General features: G+C 30.7%; 1 protein-coding gene across 1 annotated transcript in view; it reads left to right on the top strand.

Moving 5' to 3' along the window:
- The first annotated feature begins 234 nt into the window (after window positions 1–234).
- Window positions 235–18,501, top strand: part of LOC113374726 — a 61,408-nt gene continuing 43,141 nt past the window's right edge. Inside the window, exons 1-3 of the mRNA XM_026614699.1 lie at window positions 235–346; window positions 3,609–3,753; window positions 12,275–12,429. Of these exons, the coding sequence (XP_026470484.1) occupies window positions 3,663–3,753; window positions 12,275–12,429 (246 nt within the window). The 5' untranslated portion in view covers window positions 235–346; window positions 3,609–3,662. The remainder of the gene's footprint in view (window positions 347–3,608; window positions 3,754–12,274; window positions 12,430–18,501) is intronic.

An 18,501-nucleotide genomic window follows, 5' to 3' on the forward strand; every position in this document is an offset into this window, starting at 1 on the left:
TTCATAACAGTATTCCATTCAATCAAAATAGAAAATATAATTTATCAAGGTTTATTTATAAAATAATTTAAAATGGCTATGCCAATGAAATTTTGTTTATAAAATAAACATATTAATCTTTAGTCAATGTTATTTTTATTTATAATATTTACGAATGAGAAACTTTGTGATTATTGATAAGAACAGAATCCAATAAAACCAACTCGTATGTGAACTCATATTAATCGAAACAGTCGCAAAGTGACATTCGCTCTTGGAGCCGATCGATTACAATAGTGCTACTTAAATTTTCATAGAGTTTTAGTGGTTCATAGAAACGAAAATAGAATTTTCGGATAAATTTACTGTATGTAAAACAAGATTCGTTATTCAGTTAATAGATTTTAATATTAAGCTACTTTGATTAAATTTAATTTACTATTATCTATCAAGCGACGTAAATTGTATTGGTAAGGAAGACTGGGTACGGTTGTGCCAGGTTAGGGTGGTGACAGTCGTCATAACAGCTAAACTATATTGATTTTGAGATAGGGTCCAAAGGAGAAAGATGAAGTATGTTTGTTCGAACAAGTTTCCATTATTGCATTGTGTCAGCGCCCTACATTAACATGATCTGTAAACCGAATTGGTTTTAATGGGCCTAAAGTAAGTTTTTAGTTCGATTTCTTTTAATAATAACTGTTATTTTTATGTAGTATATAAATAAATTGTTATTTTGCTGTTGAACATTAGTAGTTAAATTACCAGCAAATAGTTTTGTTTTATGTGACATGTATTTCTTGTCCTTTTTTGGTGAAATTTGAACAGATAAAGAAAAAACTAACTTAACTTAAACAAAATACGAAAGAGAAAGGGAAAGGAATAGTCAATACAAGAAAACAAAAGATTTCACAAAGATTTTTTGTTTAAAAAATTATGTTTTGTAAAATATTGTTATATTATATTCATAAGCTTTGTTTAAATGATTTTGTTGCATTGTGTTACATATTTATATAATAAATTAATAAAAGTCGTTATGAACCATTTTGGTGGTTATACTTATGGAATTTTTACCTATTTGATCCCTGTCACAACCGTACCCCGGTGTGGACGGTTGTGACACTAGCCTTTTTCTTGTATGATTTGATTTTGTGGCTAATCAATCGTATTTCAGTATTTCAGTATTTCCGTTGACAAATTTTCAAGATACCGTTTAAATTTACATTTCTCCCAGCTAACTGGTAAATTAACAAAATATTTGCTGTTCGAAAAATGTGGCACAACCGTACCTAGTCTCCTCTACTCAGCAAGGGACATCGTTGATTTACATGTAATTACGCGAATATTATTAGCAGTTAAATTTTATTTTATAAAAGTAATATTAAATATTTGTATAAAACTATGTCGTTATAAAACGACAATTTTTAAAATGTATAGTTATGAATTCAAAAGTTTGCTGCGGTGCGGCTAGATCGGTTATATTGCAGCAATTCATTCAATAAATCGGTTGCTGCAATTCAATAAACATTTATATAATACTCGTTATTAACTGCAAATTAAAATATATCAACATTTATTAAAAAGCTCGTCGCACTGGACTTATATGTAAAAGATTAATTCTAAACCCTTAATATTTTTAAATATTTACACCTTTTTAAAAACAACCTCAAATTCAAAGTCATATTTTTTTTATATCCAAAAAATCATTACTATGAAACCTGTAACTATCGCTAAGCCTTGTCGTGAATTTAGTGTCAGTCATATGTGTCTGACGTTAAGAAATTCTACATGAACCATGTCAGACATAAGCAATTTGGTAGGAGAAACGAAGTTTTAATATAGGGCCTTGTCAGTCATATATATGTGACGTAAAAAATTGTGCTTTTTCAGAAATTTTATCAAAATAAATTTTTTTTTGGTACATTAAGTTTCCTTGATATATTTTTAACTAAAATATCTAATAAAGTTACCATGACCATTTTTTTGTTATTATTGTGGCGATTAACGCGTTAAATACTGATAATATCAATCTTTTCTTTCCAAAACCAATTAAATCGACGTTAAAGAAAATTATCATAATATTTATCATAAATTACACATTTAAGTGAAAATCAGACAGACTTTATTTGAAACAAAATATATGTTATTGACGGAAAAATATGTAAGCAGTAAATTATTTGTAACAGACGGTATTATCGTGTAATTTGATAATTGAATTAATAAGTAAGGCCATAGTATTTTGTCATTTTAAAAAATACTCTGTTTATTTATTCATTTTGTCGTCGAGTATTGGAATGCTAATTACGATATGTGTAGGAATTATTAAAAAATAACGTTTTGTCGCTTATTATGTAATGTTTAAAATTAACGATTACACAGGTCCACAAAATAAAAAAAAATTGTTAGTATTATAAATATCAGTAATAGTATTAGGTGTGCTACATATGTATTTACCAATGTATTTTTTACTACCAAGCACGAATCTAAAGCTAAAATTGAGGGTTAAACCGCAAAAAACGAAGAAAAATAAAAATCTGCATCCTAGAATTTTTCCTACATAATAACTAAAGTCTTATAATTTATCTTTTCCTGGCACTTTTCTCAATAAATGACCTCTGCAACGTTTTTTTAATTTCTGTTGACTATTTTAATGCAGTTTCCAGCAGTAATTTGCAAACATATTAACTCCACATTGCCCCTAGATAATCTGCAAACATATTTGCAGTTATCTCAAAATAAGTTTGAAAATTACTGCTGGGAGCTGCAAAAATATATTCAACAGAGATGCAAAAAGTGTTGCAGAAAACCGTTTCATAGGTTATTTATAGTGAAAGGGCCAGGAAACGACAAAAATCATAAAATTTTAATTATCATGTAGGAAAATTTGGAGGGAGGAGTTTTTGCCATTTTCTTTAATTTTTCTCCGTTTTTGTAATTTGGCCCTCAATTTTGGCCTTATATTCGTGTCCAACGGAAAAGGGCCAGGAGACGACAGAAATTATAAAATTTTCATTATTATGCAGTAAAATTTCTAAATTAGTGATTTTCTCATTTAAAAAAAAAATTCTTCGTTTTTTTGCACTTTCACTCCTAATTTTACTTTACCCAATTACATTCCCAATTGCATTCGAATACCCGATACAGACAATTTTTTTTTAAGTCGTGGACCTGTGTTATTTGAATATTTCAAATTCATTGATAATTTCAAATTATCATTATCGTTTCATGTTTCAAATAACATAAATAGTATCCAATTACCCGTCTGCTGCGATTTGTCAAGATGAATTTAATTGCTATACCTGCCGAAAAACAAATTCCTCGATCCGTGTGGTGTCAAAATGTCACAACAAAAATGACGCGAACTGTCATAAAAAAATCGAAAAAACTTTTTAGTTGTCTTTTTTGCCGACAAAATTTTCGTATTGGATTTTTACCACCAGATTTTCCAAAAGAACGAGTTTCGGTACACAAGTAATTCTTTTCATTATTCAACTTTCATTGAAATATTGTTAATTTTTAAAAGACCGTTAAGAGCGGCACAATAATTTCTTGAAAATGTTATCAGCGTTAGCTAGTAATGTCTTGAAAACCATGTCCTCTTCAAGATTTTTTCTTTGTATTTAATCCAGTGTAAGAGTTCGCGTATAAGATACACCCATCAAGGGATTGAAAATTCTGATAAAATGGTGGATGATGTGGGCGGAAGCGATGTGTTCGGGGATGAAAATAACGGAGGCTTTTCTTGGATCAACAATTGGATCAAGGGTACTTGGGGTGAGTTCAATGTTTAGATTACCACGTTATCGTTCACGAAGAGCACAATTTTAAGCTTTGCAAATTGCATTATGCACAGCTATTGTACAGTTATGATTGTATTTTATATTCTGATCCATGAAGCTTTTGAAAAAGCAATTTGCACTTTTTAAATGTTATTGCTACCTCAGAAAAGACACTCTAATTGTGAGTTACCAATCAGAGTAAGATGATGGACATGTGTGAAATAGCAGTAATACAGCGAATATTGCTATTAAATCAAGTGAACTAATATACAAAAGTAATAAAAATACTTTGAAAAAAAGTTATTCTTTCAAGTAGCATTATACATATTATATGACAACATCCTACAGCCTTAACTTTAACTAGGTAGCATTTCATCATAACACATAAAATTAGTTTCATCATTAAACCAGATATTATTAGAATTAAATGGCATATACAGTGGTACCGCGACTTTATTGACAGTATATTCATGAAATATTTAATTATATGCTCTTAATTCAACCCTTAAAATTATTGTAGCAGTATTTTTTTTTCTCTTGCATTTCTTCCAAAAACTAGTTTTTTTAGTTTTCAATTTAGATTAGGGGGCGTCGATTAATCACGTGAGGTTTTTAGAGAGTGGGGGGGTTTGACAAAAAATCACGAAATATTACGTGGGGGAGGGAGGGGTATAGTAAGATATGAGGTGTATTTATTTTTTAACCATTTTTTTTTAAAAAAAAGTTCAAACATTTTCAAAAAAAAAAATTCAAAAATTTTACAGTTTTTTTACGTACCTAAAAATAAACGTGATGTTTGGTGGGGGAGGGGGGTAATTTTGAATATCACCATGTATCACCGAGGGGGAGGGGGTCCAAAAATCCTTAAAAACTCGCTCACGTGATTAATGGACTGGAAATGGAAAGGGTTAATTAATTTTATTTAATATAGCCTCATTAATAATGTGTGTATGAGATACTGAAGTCGTAAATTATCTTCTAATCTTTCTTTCTTATTATTTATCTTTTTATATAATTTTTTATTCCAATTTATCTTTCTTATTCTTTCATTCTTATTATTATCAGTGGAGATGCAGTTTTTTTGCATATTGCATTCTTGTCGTTTCCACTAAAATCTAATCTTCTTTTTAGTCCAATCCATTGTTAAGTAATTCTATTCAATATATTTATATCATCGATAATAATTTTGTATGTATAACAAAAAATATGGTCACTATTGTCCAAATAATTTTTAATCCGAAAATTTGATTTGAGTTCAAGTAATTGGATCACTATTGTGGTAAGACAAGCCAAACATTTACTTTTTTGCAGTCTTCCACTCTTTGTAAAATTACCTCCATCGATTCGTTGCTTCGACATACGAGCAAGATTCGGGATACGAGCTTTGAGCGAATAACAATTTTCTAGAAAAATGTTAATTTGTTAACAGTTGTGAAAGTGATTTTCCTACGACAGAGATATTTTGGCTTTTTTATGTGATAGTAAATTATTTTATTGTTAGTCATTTCAAATATATATCAATATTAATTATGTAGTAACGATTTAGCCACGAGAATATATCGATAATTTTTTGTTTTTTGTACATTTACAAAATATTATGTATTTTTATAAACATGGGTCTCAAGAGAAGGGCCATGTCTCTTGAATTAAAATGTAAAATTATAGAAAAATATGAGGTTGGCGAGGATGTATGATCGTAATAAGATATGTACTGTGTTTAAGGAGAGTGCAGTATTTTAGAAATACCTTCCTAAGCTCTTAAAATATGGATAAAAATCACTCCAAAAATGTTTACAACAGTTGGAACATGAGAGTTGTTCAACCGGACATGCAACTCATTGCTCAGACAAAAACAATGATTGAATTAATAAATATTGAATTTATATTTAATATCCAAAATATTAACAAAACCCACAGCGTGATTACAGAATGATGATATAAACTCGTATGTCGGGGTATCACTGTATAAGTTTACAAGGGTTAGCAGATATTTCTAAGGTTTCGATTCCATTTCATTAACTAATTCTTAATATTCAATTGAGCAAGTATGTATAAAATATAGTATGTATTATAAATTAGAAATACTATTGAAAAATAATATTAATCAATTTCTATTCCAATCAATAAAATATAATGTGATTTTCATTATATATAATGCTATATGGAGAAATGCACGTTCATGATGTGAAAATGCTTTGCTTTTCCATATTGTATTTTCGGTGTTGGAAAATACATACAATGAGAAGATGTCTGTGTGTAAAATTGCGCCTGAATGCCAGATTTAACTTGAGCGCAATTTGTATCATCCTGAACTTCAAGTGAAGTCACACGGAGTCCAGGAGTTTCGAACACATTTGTAGTATGTTCTGGCAAATGATACTAATATGAAAATAGACCCAAAAAACTAATATTTTAAAATTCGATATTTGTTATGTTGAATTTTGCAATATGCTTGCAGTCACAATACTGGAAATTAAATTCATACAGAAAGTCTATTAAATAAAGACTTGATTGTATATATGAGTTGGTAATCAGATTGGACTACCCCACAAATGTGGACAACCTGGCATACGGTCAGGATATAATGAATTTTTCAATAAAGAATGTTGCCAGACTGTAAGAAAAAAATAACAATAATAAAATGAAATAATATTTATTCATATTGTTAAATAGCACCATAAAATCTAATGTGACTAAGGTTGTTTCATACCACATTAATTAACAAAAAAATAATACTAACAAAAATTACATCATAAGAATGAAAAAGTTAGGTACAATGTGAAGATAAATCGTAAGTCATTTGTCAAATAAAATAACATTTCCAAAAATAGCTAATTTTTCGATAATGTTTGATCGTGATCAGAGATATTTGGGATGGTTCACTGTGGTTACCAACTTTTGATATATACACTTTATATTTTAATTAAATATGCTATTCTTAAGCGAATATTTATTTATTTACCTTTTATAACTTTCCGTAGGGTAGTTGTAGTAACGGGCCGAAAATCGAAAATGAAAATTTTTGCATATCTTCTAATTTTCAAGGTTTCTGAACATTTTGGCATACCTCAGAAAAAATGGATGTGCGTGTGTGTTTTGTATGGCTGCATTTTTTCGTCCACGTTTTCGGGCGCACGGATCAACCGATTTGAATGGTTTGAAAAACATTCAATCCATATTGATAGGGAGATGTGCTGATTAGTTTTTGGCCAAGGCAGGTCCAGCCGTTACGTAGATATAGAGCAAAGTGTACAGAAAATAGAACTCGAGTTTTTAATAGTGTATTTATATAAATTGTGTTCTGCAAATAAAATATAACTTAATTCTAATTAAATAGTGCTGTTTTTTAATTATTAAAGCTATATTATCTATCACAAGACGCGTGTCCTATAAAGAAATACTATACTATAATTAAAGGTATAATTTGGGTTACAACTTGTAGGACAAAATAGAGCGTAACTCTACGACGTTTTGATATATTGCAAAATTGACATATTTGGCTCAGGTGACGATAATATGCATTTTACAAGCGGTTTTGGCTATGATTTGCGAATTTATATATTAATGCTCTTCACTAAACTATGATCATAAAATTCTGGTATGAAACAAGACGTTTCATAAACATAATTATCATCTTTATTGACGAGCACATGTTATTTTCCTGGCATTTAATAGTAGAATTATGCATTTGACTACTTGGTCGTAAAATTCATCTAGTTAATTTGATCTTGATCAATAACAATCATAAACAAAGTTGAAGTTTTAACAATAGAAAATACTTGAATTATGTGTATACAATTACATCAAATATTATGACCTCCAATTCTCTCGTGTAGATTTGAGGAACTAGCAAAACCTTTAGAATTTTCTAGGAATTTTTTTTTAGCAAAATCTTTGGTATTCTCTTTAGAAGAATATGCCAGTTTATCTTTCAGCATTTGACATATTTAAAATGATAAAGTTCTTCGTCAAATTGTTAATGCATTCTATTTATAATTTAGAACAACATAATATATCGTCATAGATAACCTTTAATGATAAAATTTTATTATTTTAGAGAACTATTTGTAAACATGAAACTAGGTATTATCGATAATGTTGAAAGAACTTTGAACACAGAATTGTTACTGGAATTTGATGCTCTATTTATTATCGAGGGACCAAAACAAGATAAATATGTTATTTAAAGCTACTTCATATACTGATGTTGAAAAAATTAAAAATTAATTTGCGGTGGACATGCCCAATTTGCGTGAAAAATCAACTCGAGTCTCGGTACTGTGTAAAAAAAAATGATTGTAACTGTCCATCATATGTCCACCTGTCAATATGAATCGGATATTTTTTTAATCATTCTAGTCGGATGTTGCGTACTCTCAAAAACTTCCATTTTACACTTTTTGCTCCGTATCTCCGAAACGACTGAGTCTGCCTTTGCCAAACAATGATCAACACGTCTCCCCGTCGATACGAATCGAATGCGTTTTTACTCATTCTAATCGGATAATCCGTTCTCTCAATCGTATGCTCCTTTCTCCAAAACGCTTTCAGGCTTGCCTTTGCCAAAAACTAAACAGCTCGTCTCCCCGTCAATACGAAAAGAATGCTCTTTGAACCATTCATTTCGGTTGTCCTGTGCGCCCGAAAAAGCCGACGAAAATTTGTATCCGCACAAAACACATACACATACACACATTTTTCAATTTGTTCTGACGTATGCCAAAATGTTCAGGAGATCTTGAAACTTCAAAAAATGCAAAAAAGTTTATTTTCGATTTTTTTGCAATTATTATAAATTACCCTACGGAAAGTTAAAAATTACTACTATAAAAATTGAGTTGTCATACTGAATATGTGTGAAGTCAAGAAACTTTTTATATGAAGTAGAAAATTGATTAGATTGGCATACGAGGTCTGTTCAAAAAGTACCCGGAATTTTCGTTTTTTCAAAAAAAATATTTATTTATTCGTCTACATTAATGTGGTCCCCTTCAAAGTAGTCCCCCCCAGATATAATACACTTATGCCAGCGTTTTTTCCAATTTTCGAAGCACCCTTGATATTCACTTTTTGATATGTCCTTGAGCACTCTCAGCGATTTTCTTCAATCGAGGAAAACCGCCGTCCTTTCATGGGTCTCTTCAACTTTGGGAATAGGAAAAAGTCACACGGAGCCATATCTGGTGAATTTTTGCACTTTGCAACACTTTATTTCATTTTTTACGCAAAATTTAATACAAATTCTTTGACTTTTCAATTCTTCAATTGTAAAAATCGCCGAGCTCAGAAAAACACGTCGAACCTTAGCGACTACCACAGACAAAGTAAACAGTGAATATAGCTGAAAATTTCATCATACTTTAGGGGCATGTATACCAACACAATAAAAAAAAATTTGACAATCAGACACTCCAGACCCGCGAAATTTAATTATTAGTAATTCCGGGTACTTTTTGAACACACCTCGTATGTTAGTTATGTCTGGTAAAACAAAATTTGTAAGAATCAATGTCATAAAGACACTGCAGTAAAATATAGTGAATGGTATAGAACACAATGTTTAGAGTGACTAAAAACTCTAAATAAGTAAGCAAGGCCAATAAAATAAACAAACCAAATTAATCATTTATTCCTACTCAGTTCCATCCAGCTGCATGTCTAACATACACATGTACCTACATGATTATCCAAATTGTATTACCGATTCAAGCTTTGCACACCTGTTGTAAGACGATTATTAATAGAGTTAATTTATCTTAATTTACACGATGACTGGGTGTAAAATTGGGTCAAAGTATCGTACACTTTGAAGATACATTATGCATATATTTGCCAGGAAATAACAATGTGTACATTTCAAATTATCAGTTCTATACTTGCCAACGTCCTAAAATGTGTTTGTAGGTATGCGCTAATTACAAGGATTTAACATTTGCCAGGCGGGATTTTGGTTAGATATAAATATGTTGATGCGAATTTAATATTTTGCATACATATAATATACATATTTCAAAAGCAAATGTTAACCCTTTCCATTTGTATCCCGCCGCTCCGGCGACATAATACGTATTAATTTTGGAACAAATTTTGCTGGTGATTTCTGGAATCTTATTTAGTAAAATGCGGTTATGTTCACATACAGTTTCATTCTTTGAAAATGTATTATATTTGACTTCTCTCTACTTAAAAGTTTTGCTCTCTTTGCGCACTTCTTGTTAGCCAAAGTTTTCAGAAATAGGCTTTCACTTTCCTAAAGTAATGTTCTTGCTAATTTGAGGAGTAAACAAAAACTCATAGGCGAAGAAATTGTTTTTTACTTGAAATTCTTGAAATTTGGAGTAGGGGAACTAGGGTCTTGTGGTAACATTTTTTAACTTCCCGTTGGGTAAGTTATTGTAATGGGCCGAAAATCGAAATTGAAAATTTTTACATTTCTCGACGTTTTGAAGGTTTCTAAACATTTTGGCATACCTCAGAAAAAATGGATGTGTGTGTGTGTATGTATGCATGGATACAATTTTTCGTCCACGTTTTCGGGCGCACGGATCAACCGATTTGAATGGTTCAAAAGACATTCGATTCCTATTAATAAGGAGATGTGTTGATTAGTTTTTGGCAAAGGCAGGTCCAGCAGTTACGGAGATAAAGAGCAAAGAGTGCAGAAAATAAAAATCGAGTTTTTGAGACAACGGAGCATCCGATTTGAATTATCTAAAAAATATTCAATTAGTAATGATTGGGAGAAGTGGTTATTAGTTTTTGGCAAAGGCAGGCCTAGCCATTTCGGAGATACAGAGCTAAATGTGCAAAAAATGGCAGTTTTTGAGAGAACTAAGCGTCCAATTTGAATGATTCAAAAAACTTTCTAAAAAATTGTTTTAAATTTTTTTTTTGTAGATCGAAAATAATTCAGATTTTAATCGTAATTCTGACTAAAGTTCTAATGTACTTTGAACAAATTAGACAATGTTACAATATTTATAATAATCTATTTGAAAACATTCAATATTCGTTACGGTACGGAAAGTTCCAGCAATTTGACTTAAGACACGATGTTTGTCCACACTAGTTTTAAAATTAATGTATCTTGAGATTATATGTATCCACTGATTATATTTATTTACCAAATAAAGATGAGTAGTTGCTTGTAACTATTCCTCTACCGAGTCAAGTTAAAATATTCCACAACTGTTGTTCATTGTTTCACAATTCATCAATTTCTAGAAAAAATGCGATGTTACAACTAACCCCGTGTTGGGGCTAATATAACTAAGCAAGCAGTTAAGACAAAAAAAACGACAATAACACCTGTGTCTGCACCTGTAATATAAATTATGATCTTTCAAAATATGCGTTTTAAAATAATTGGTGTATAAATACACATAGCGCATGATATTTTTTGGATATGTAGGATTATCGCCCATTAAAACAATATCATAATTCGTCACGTAATTTTACCAACCGTTTAAAGAAATTCTTTACTGTACCTTGTAAGTTTTCATTACTGTAGCTAAAATAATTTCCGTAGAAGAGAATAAATGTACCTAGTAAAGTTTTATTTGCGCTTCAAAATTGCATGCTATAATTCATTTGCTTGTGCTAACAATAAATGAAAGTACAGTAGAACTCCAATTATCCGAACTCCGACTATCCGAATCGCCGATTATCCGAATCACTTTCAGAAAAAAAATGTCCAAAAAAAGTCTAAGTGCGCTATTATTCTTTTGTTGAAGACCGCAAAACAGCTTAAATTGACGGAGATGTTTAAAAAACAATGATTTTTATTTCTAAACTTGTATATAAGTACATTTTATTTATATTTAAAACATGTGAAAATATCATGTTTCTTTCATTTAATTCAATAAAAAAATAGTGCAATATCAAAACGTAACTTTTTTCTCTCCAATGGCAATTTTAAAAAAAAAAACTCCGATTATCCGAATATTTGATTATCCGAATATTTGATTATCCGAATGGGTGCCTGTGCCCATTAATTCGGATAATTGGAGTTCTACTGTAGAACTATAATGGGTTCTGCCAAAATCTAGGATGAGGAAGAATTTTATTTTTTTTCTATTCGTTTTATATCTCGAATTTATTTTTATACTCTTATATATTTCCTTTGTCATCTAATTATAAACCATATAATTTTCTTTAGTCTTTGGTTTTCTACTCTCTTTAATGAAGAATCGACTTCAAACGAATTGTAGTAGTAGGTAGTGTTATCCAAATTAATCAATATAACATCTTGACTTAATTAGAACTATTATATTTCCACTTCAGGTGGCAAATATTTTCGAAATTTCATATTTGTTGCTTTTTATTTATGTTTTTTACATCCAATTCCTTAATTTTTTTTCTTTCCCATTAAATCATCAATTATTTCAATTGGGTTGCCATTTGGATCACTATCTTTTTTTTTGCAATATCATAATGCAGAATTAGTTCCCTTCAAAATGTATCATTTTTGTTTGAGAGACCATGTGATATGAAACCAATATTTTTTTTTATTTTAGTGGAAGAAGTTGAGCATTATCTGCATTATGTCGGAGGCGGCGCAGGAGCTTTGGCGCTGACCGGAGTGGCGGCAGTGTCTGCTCTGTATTTGGCATCACGTCCAACCGGCGAAGAACCACTCGTGCCTTTGGAACAACAGTGCAAGATTGTTGGGGTGAGTAATAAACTATTGGCCAATTATTGAAAGTTTAGACTTTATAAACAAAAATTAGATTATGAAAATTTTTAAATCAATCAAAATTTGATATTCACTTGGAACTTTAAATAGTAATGATCAACAGTATGAAATTAGTGATGAAATTATTAGGTGTAAAGAGTTGATATATACAAATTCTTTAAATATTGGAATAATGAGCCCCGCTTTTATGGCATACATGAGCGGGGTTTGTGCACTATAATCAATTACAGATATTATTAGTTTGTTTGAAAGATATAAACTGGACATTTATTTTCCAAATAAATAGTTGTAAACCTCGATTATTATTCATGCAACTTGCCTTAAAGCAAACCCATTCATCATGAGTTTATTTTACAAATACACACTAAAAATATTTATTAAATTTAAAAGATAAGCTTTTGTATAACTTAAAACAACTGAACTAAAATTATGCCAGAAATTCTTTGAATGAACATGGGATGAAACTAGTGGTGTATGGCATCGTGCCTTAAGGCAAATTGCCGGAACTTCCCGTACCGTAACAAAATGTTCGAGGAATATTAAATGTTTTCAAGTAGATTATTATAAATATTGTAACATTATCTAATAATTATAAGAATTATATAAACTGAATTGCACAGCTGAAATTATTTGTTTAAAGTATATTAGAACTTTAGTCAGAATTAAAATTAAAATCTGAATTATTTTCAATACTCAAAAAAAAATTTCTTTTGAAAAAGAAAATTGATAAAGAAATTTGAAACAATTTTTTCCCCAAAAGCTATTATTTTGTTGAAACAAGCAGAAAGTTTTTTGAATCATTCAAATCGGACGCTTAGTTCTTTCAAAAACTACCATTTTTTGCACATTTAGGTCTGTATCTTTGAAATGGCTGAACCTGCCTTTGCCAGGTTCAAATCGGATACTCCGAATCAGATCATTCAAATCGGATACTTCGTTCTCTCAAAAACTCGATTTGTATTTTCTGCACTCTTTGCTTCGTATCTGCGTAACGCCTGGACCTGCCTTTGCCAAAAACTAATTAGCACATCTCCCTATCAATAGGAATCGAATGCTTTCTGAACCATTCAAATCGGTTGATCCGTGCGCCCGAAAACGTGGAAGAAAAATTGTATCCATAAATACATACATACATACACACACACACACAATTTCGGGCCTTGATGTGACCCATATTCAGTGCTACAATTAAATATTTCAGGGTTACAATTTAAAACAAGATAAAGATACATAATTACAGACAGAAAATAAATAATCGTAATAAATTCCGTACATCTTTCTTATTTACCTCCCAATCGCAACGAAATAGTATCACCTCACAAACCCTTAACCCTGTTCCTGAAATTTCACTATCTCTCAATTCCTTCATCTCATTACCGTACATTGACTGCCTTTTCCACTCATGGAAAAAACTTTTTTCATCCGTTGGTTGAAATTTCCCGCACGTCAAACGTCGTACATGTCATTGACTGTAATGATTGTTCAAGTTGTTATGTTGGAGAAACTTCACAACAATCGTTTCTTCTATAAAATAAATCCTCTCTTATATTTAATATGATGATTTCATACTTGTATATTACAATAATCATATATAGCGACAGTTGTTCATAATAGAACTGGTATGAATAATCTTAATTTTCACATAAATGGTCATCATGCAAACGTTAGTTCGTTCATCAGCGACTGTCACATGTCACAGGTTCTCCAAGTAACATTTTGACAACACCACATCGTCGCTCGTTGTTGTCTGATATACAATAAGATTCATAGAATTAACTAATCGTAAAACGTGATTTTATATTTATGGTGCAACATTATTGTTGCAGTCGACGGTGTAATGACTTATAGGGCTTAGGAACCTTTTCGAACATTTGTTGAAGTCGGCCCAGCGGTGGCGGTGGTGGCGGAATTCAAATTGTTTTCGCTTTTGAAATTAAACTTTGAACCTAATTTCAAAATTTCATGCAAATCGGAGCAAAGTAAAATAATTCAGACCCAAAACGCTCCATTGACTGAAGTAAAGCTCATCAGGAAGTTTATGCAGCCACCCTAAGTCAAAATGTCACTTACACATAGCTCCCTAGTTTTTCATAACATTTGAATATTTCTTCTAATTCTTCAATATTTCAATATTAAACAGTTAGATGTGATTAAATTTCGGTGATAAGTACTTGTACAGAACTTTTAGTGTTGACGCCATGGTTTGAACCGCACATGAACCATTTTTTGAATTTACATTTTTTAAATTTACAATAATCAATTCATCCTTGAATTGAAATATAATTCATTTGTTCGACAACTAAAGTCATAGTAGGTGGTTAAACTAACCAAAAATAAAAAACGTTTTATTATTTTTTAAAATGTCAAATATCGTAATTATCAAAGAAGATTTTTCTGAATCGGAGGATAAAATTCTCATTGAGTTTTGGGTACCCAATGAGTGTTGCGATTCCCTGCAAGCTTTAGCATTCACCGAGGACAAGTTCATAAAAGTATTACTCTATCAAAATAACGGCGCTATAAACAGATTCAATGACCAGTGGGTGATATATAGATTACCACATTTTGTCAAACGCATTCCTGTACAAGTAAGAAAACTTGGAAACTTATTCCAAATAGCGGCTGACAAGATAGAGGAAGAGTATTGGGTCGGTCGCATGGAAAGGGTGCTGCCTAAAAAAGACTAGTATGGTAAAAATGAAAATTTGTAATTTATTTTCATCTGACTACCACTTAATTAACAAAAGTTAATCAAAAATATAATAGTAAAATTATTAACTAATCGTTACCACCTACTGGTTGAGTTTATCAGTAGTTTTTAGTAAAACAAGATTTTTCAAAATTTGACCCTTATGGTTTCTTCGGCAAAATATCTTATTTTGATCCCAAGTATATGAAAATCAAATCAAATGTGCTTATGCGACTTTTTTACCCAGCCAAGTCGACCCGCCCTAATATATATATATATATATATATATATATATATATATATATATATACTAGGTGTGGCAATTAAGTAATGAGACTGATTCCATAAAAACCGTAAAATTCAAAATTGACTTCGCTTTAGAAGTTAAGTTATGTATCTAATTGTAAGGTTTTGTCAAATGTAATAATAAATTACAAAATAATGTAAGCAAAATATTTATCATAAAATATTTGCACCAAATAATAGTACTTCTGCTTTCTAAATTTTTCTTCTGCCATTGCCATTCGAGAATTCATATTATATCGGGTAGTTCGATAAGCATATTATTACTTTTACACAATTATATAATGGTGTAAAAGTAATAATATACTAAATATTTTTTGCTGCTTAAATACTCTTGATATCACTGATAAATTTTGCACTTTTAAGTATTGCAATTTCAGGCTATGGAAAAACCAGATTAAATGTGTTTCGTTTCGTGTATTTTTCGGTATGTATATTCCTGATTGCCGTCATTCACGGCCAAAGATTGTAGTAGTTAGAAATATGACCCTTTGCCATTCAATAAATTATACATTTGAGTCATTCACACTCGAACACAATTTCATTGTTTTGTATTTTTGAAGTAATATTTTTGTATTTTTTGGAAAAAAAAACACAATGGCATTATTTTGACTCGTATACGTATGACTTGGTCACAAAACTGCCTGAAACGAGAAAGCGACCGCTTCCTTCCCAAAGCAAAAACGCAGTAATTGTCTGCACGAGTTAACATATTTAATACCAGTTTCGGAAAGTCGGATATGACAAAATCTCCGACACAACTCCGCTCGGATTCACTCCGAAAATTTCATTTGCGATTACTATAACTTGCCCTATGGGAAGTTATTTATTTGATTACTAAAATAACTATTACGAAATAGGGGTTTATGGTAGGAGGGTGAAAGTTTAAGGCTGTATGTGTTTTTTATTAAGGAATTAACAAGGAAAAGGAAAACCTTAATGTCGCCAACTCTTACCACTTTGGCGTACGAGAGGTAGTCTGATTCTCAGACATACTGAATATAATTATGAAATTTCATAAAAATCGATATTTCTTTTTAATATTCAGAAAGTGATTGGACGTCCTGGTATGAAGAAAAAGTATAAAGTATCATCATGATTCTTTTTAGATGTCAGATAGGAAAAATTCAATGTGGATTAGCCTTTATCTATTTGCTGACCAGACGCATTATCTGACACACCACCCAAATAGCAATTTATTACAAAGCGGTTGTTTTGAAATCGCGGCTCTAAATACTTCTGTTTCTATTCCTATGCATCGCATAACGAAACAACATAAGAATAGACTCAGATAACTCGACTGGTTTGCTTTTCTGCACTACGTCATCGTTATGGTTATACTGTTTGTTACGTGGGCAGCCTGGTGAACCAATTGGACGTGATTAAATGTTTATTGCTGTATTTAAATGCCAGATATATATTAACCCTTCAGTAAACACTTTCGACGTGAATATATATTATATAAAGTCCAAGTTTTTCTGCTCATGATTTTTCTGAAAGCTTTCTTTTAATTTTTTTTGTAATTTTTCATGTAAATTTACGTTTTAAAGCCTTCCGCTAAACGTGTTGACATACCTTAGAAAAAAATTATGCGTGCGTATGTATGTGTGGATACAATTTTTAGCCAACGTTTTCGAGAGCACAGATCAACCGATTTAAATGATTCAAAAAGCATTCGATTCCTATTCATAGGGAGATGTGCTGATTAGTTTTTGGCAAAGGCGGGTCCAGCCGTTACGAAGATACAGATACAGGCAAAGAGTGCAGAAATAAAAACTTTCTGTTTGTGTTGGCAAAACAATTGCTTTTGGCAAAAAAAAAATTTTTTTTCAATTTTCTTTTTTTTATATCGAAAACAATTCAGATTTATTATAATTTGAAAAATATTCTTCAAAATTTCATTGAAAACTCAACAAATTAGCACTATTTCAGCTACATTTATTTAAAGAAGTTGGGATTAGTAAACCGATATAGTAGTATCACTAATACTAGAACTTTTATTCATTGTTGGAAAAACTATTCTGTTCTATATGTATATCGATGAAAACTATAAATGTAAATTTCTTGAACATTAACTACCGTTGATTTATGAATCTTGAATGTTATAAATTTTATCAGACATACAAACATTTAGACAGACAGATCAACATTCATTTTGAACCGTTATAAAGTACACATTTCAGTCACGATCGCGATTTATTTAGAGCGTGTTATCAGAACTTCTGCGTTTTGACTCAAATCAACTATCAGGAGCAAATAATTTTTTTGAAATATAATAAAATCAGCAAAAGTCATAGTCGTAGGGATTAGATTAGTTTTATATTTGGCACTAATGATATACGAATTTCTAGAAATTATAAAAAAATATATAATTCTTCATACTTTGAATATCACGAGAAGTAGAATCAGGAGTATAAATAAATTTTAAGCACAATTAGTAGTTGACTTCTTTAATCTGAAATAGTATTTTCCTCTTTTTAAGTACAGAAATATAAATGCTGTTTGAGCTTTTTGTAAATTTCAGTTAGATAACTGTATTCCATTAATGAATAGGAAATCCATTATTCAAAATATCATAACTAAAAAGTATGAAGAATAATAATAAAAGAGAGAGCGTTTTAATTTCCAGTAGGATAAGTTATAGTAATCGCAAAAAAATCAAGAGCACATTAACGATTTGAATGATTCAAAAAGCATTTGGTTTCTATTGATGGGGAAACGTGCTGATTATTTTTTGGTAAAAGCAGGTAGGTTTTAGGTAGATTCGAACATACGTGGCAGAAAGGGCAGAAAAAAAAAAATGGAAATTCAGTCCTTGAGAGAATGGAGAGCGCCCGATTTGAATGATTCATAAAGTTTACTTGTATTGATGTAAGGAAGAATTGGTTTGATTTTAGGGAAGGTAGATCCGGCGGTTTCGGAGTTCCAATAAAAACAAATTACCTACGGGAAGATAAAATTGCCAATTGGAATTTGCCAATCGAAAATGATCATTAGGCATGTGCACATCAAATTATCAATATTTTATAGAGATTTTGATAGTAAGTGCAAATTTT

Source organism: Ctenocephalides felis, unplaced genomic scaffold (assembly GCF_003426905.1).
Source record: "Ctenocephalides felis isolate EL2017-DRISC unplaced genomic scaffold, ASM342690v1 CF-g0.4_SCAFFOLD_01886, whole genome shotgun sequence".
Classification (NCBI taxonomy): domain Eukaryota; kingdom Metazoa; phylum Arthropoda; class Insecta; order Siphonaptera; family Pulicidae; genus Ctenocephalides; species Ctenocephalides felis.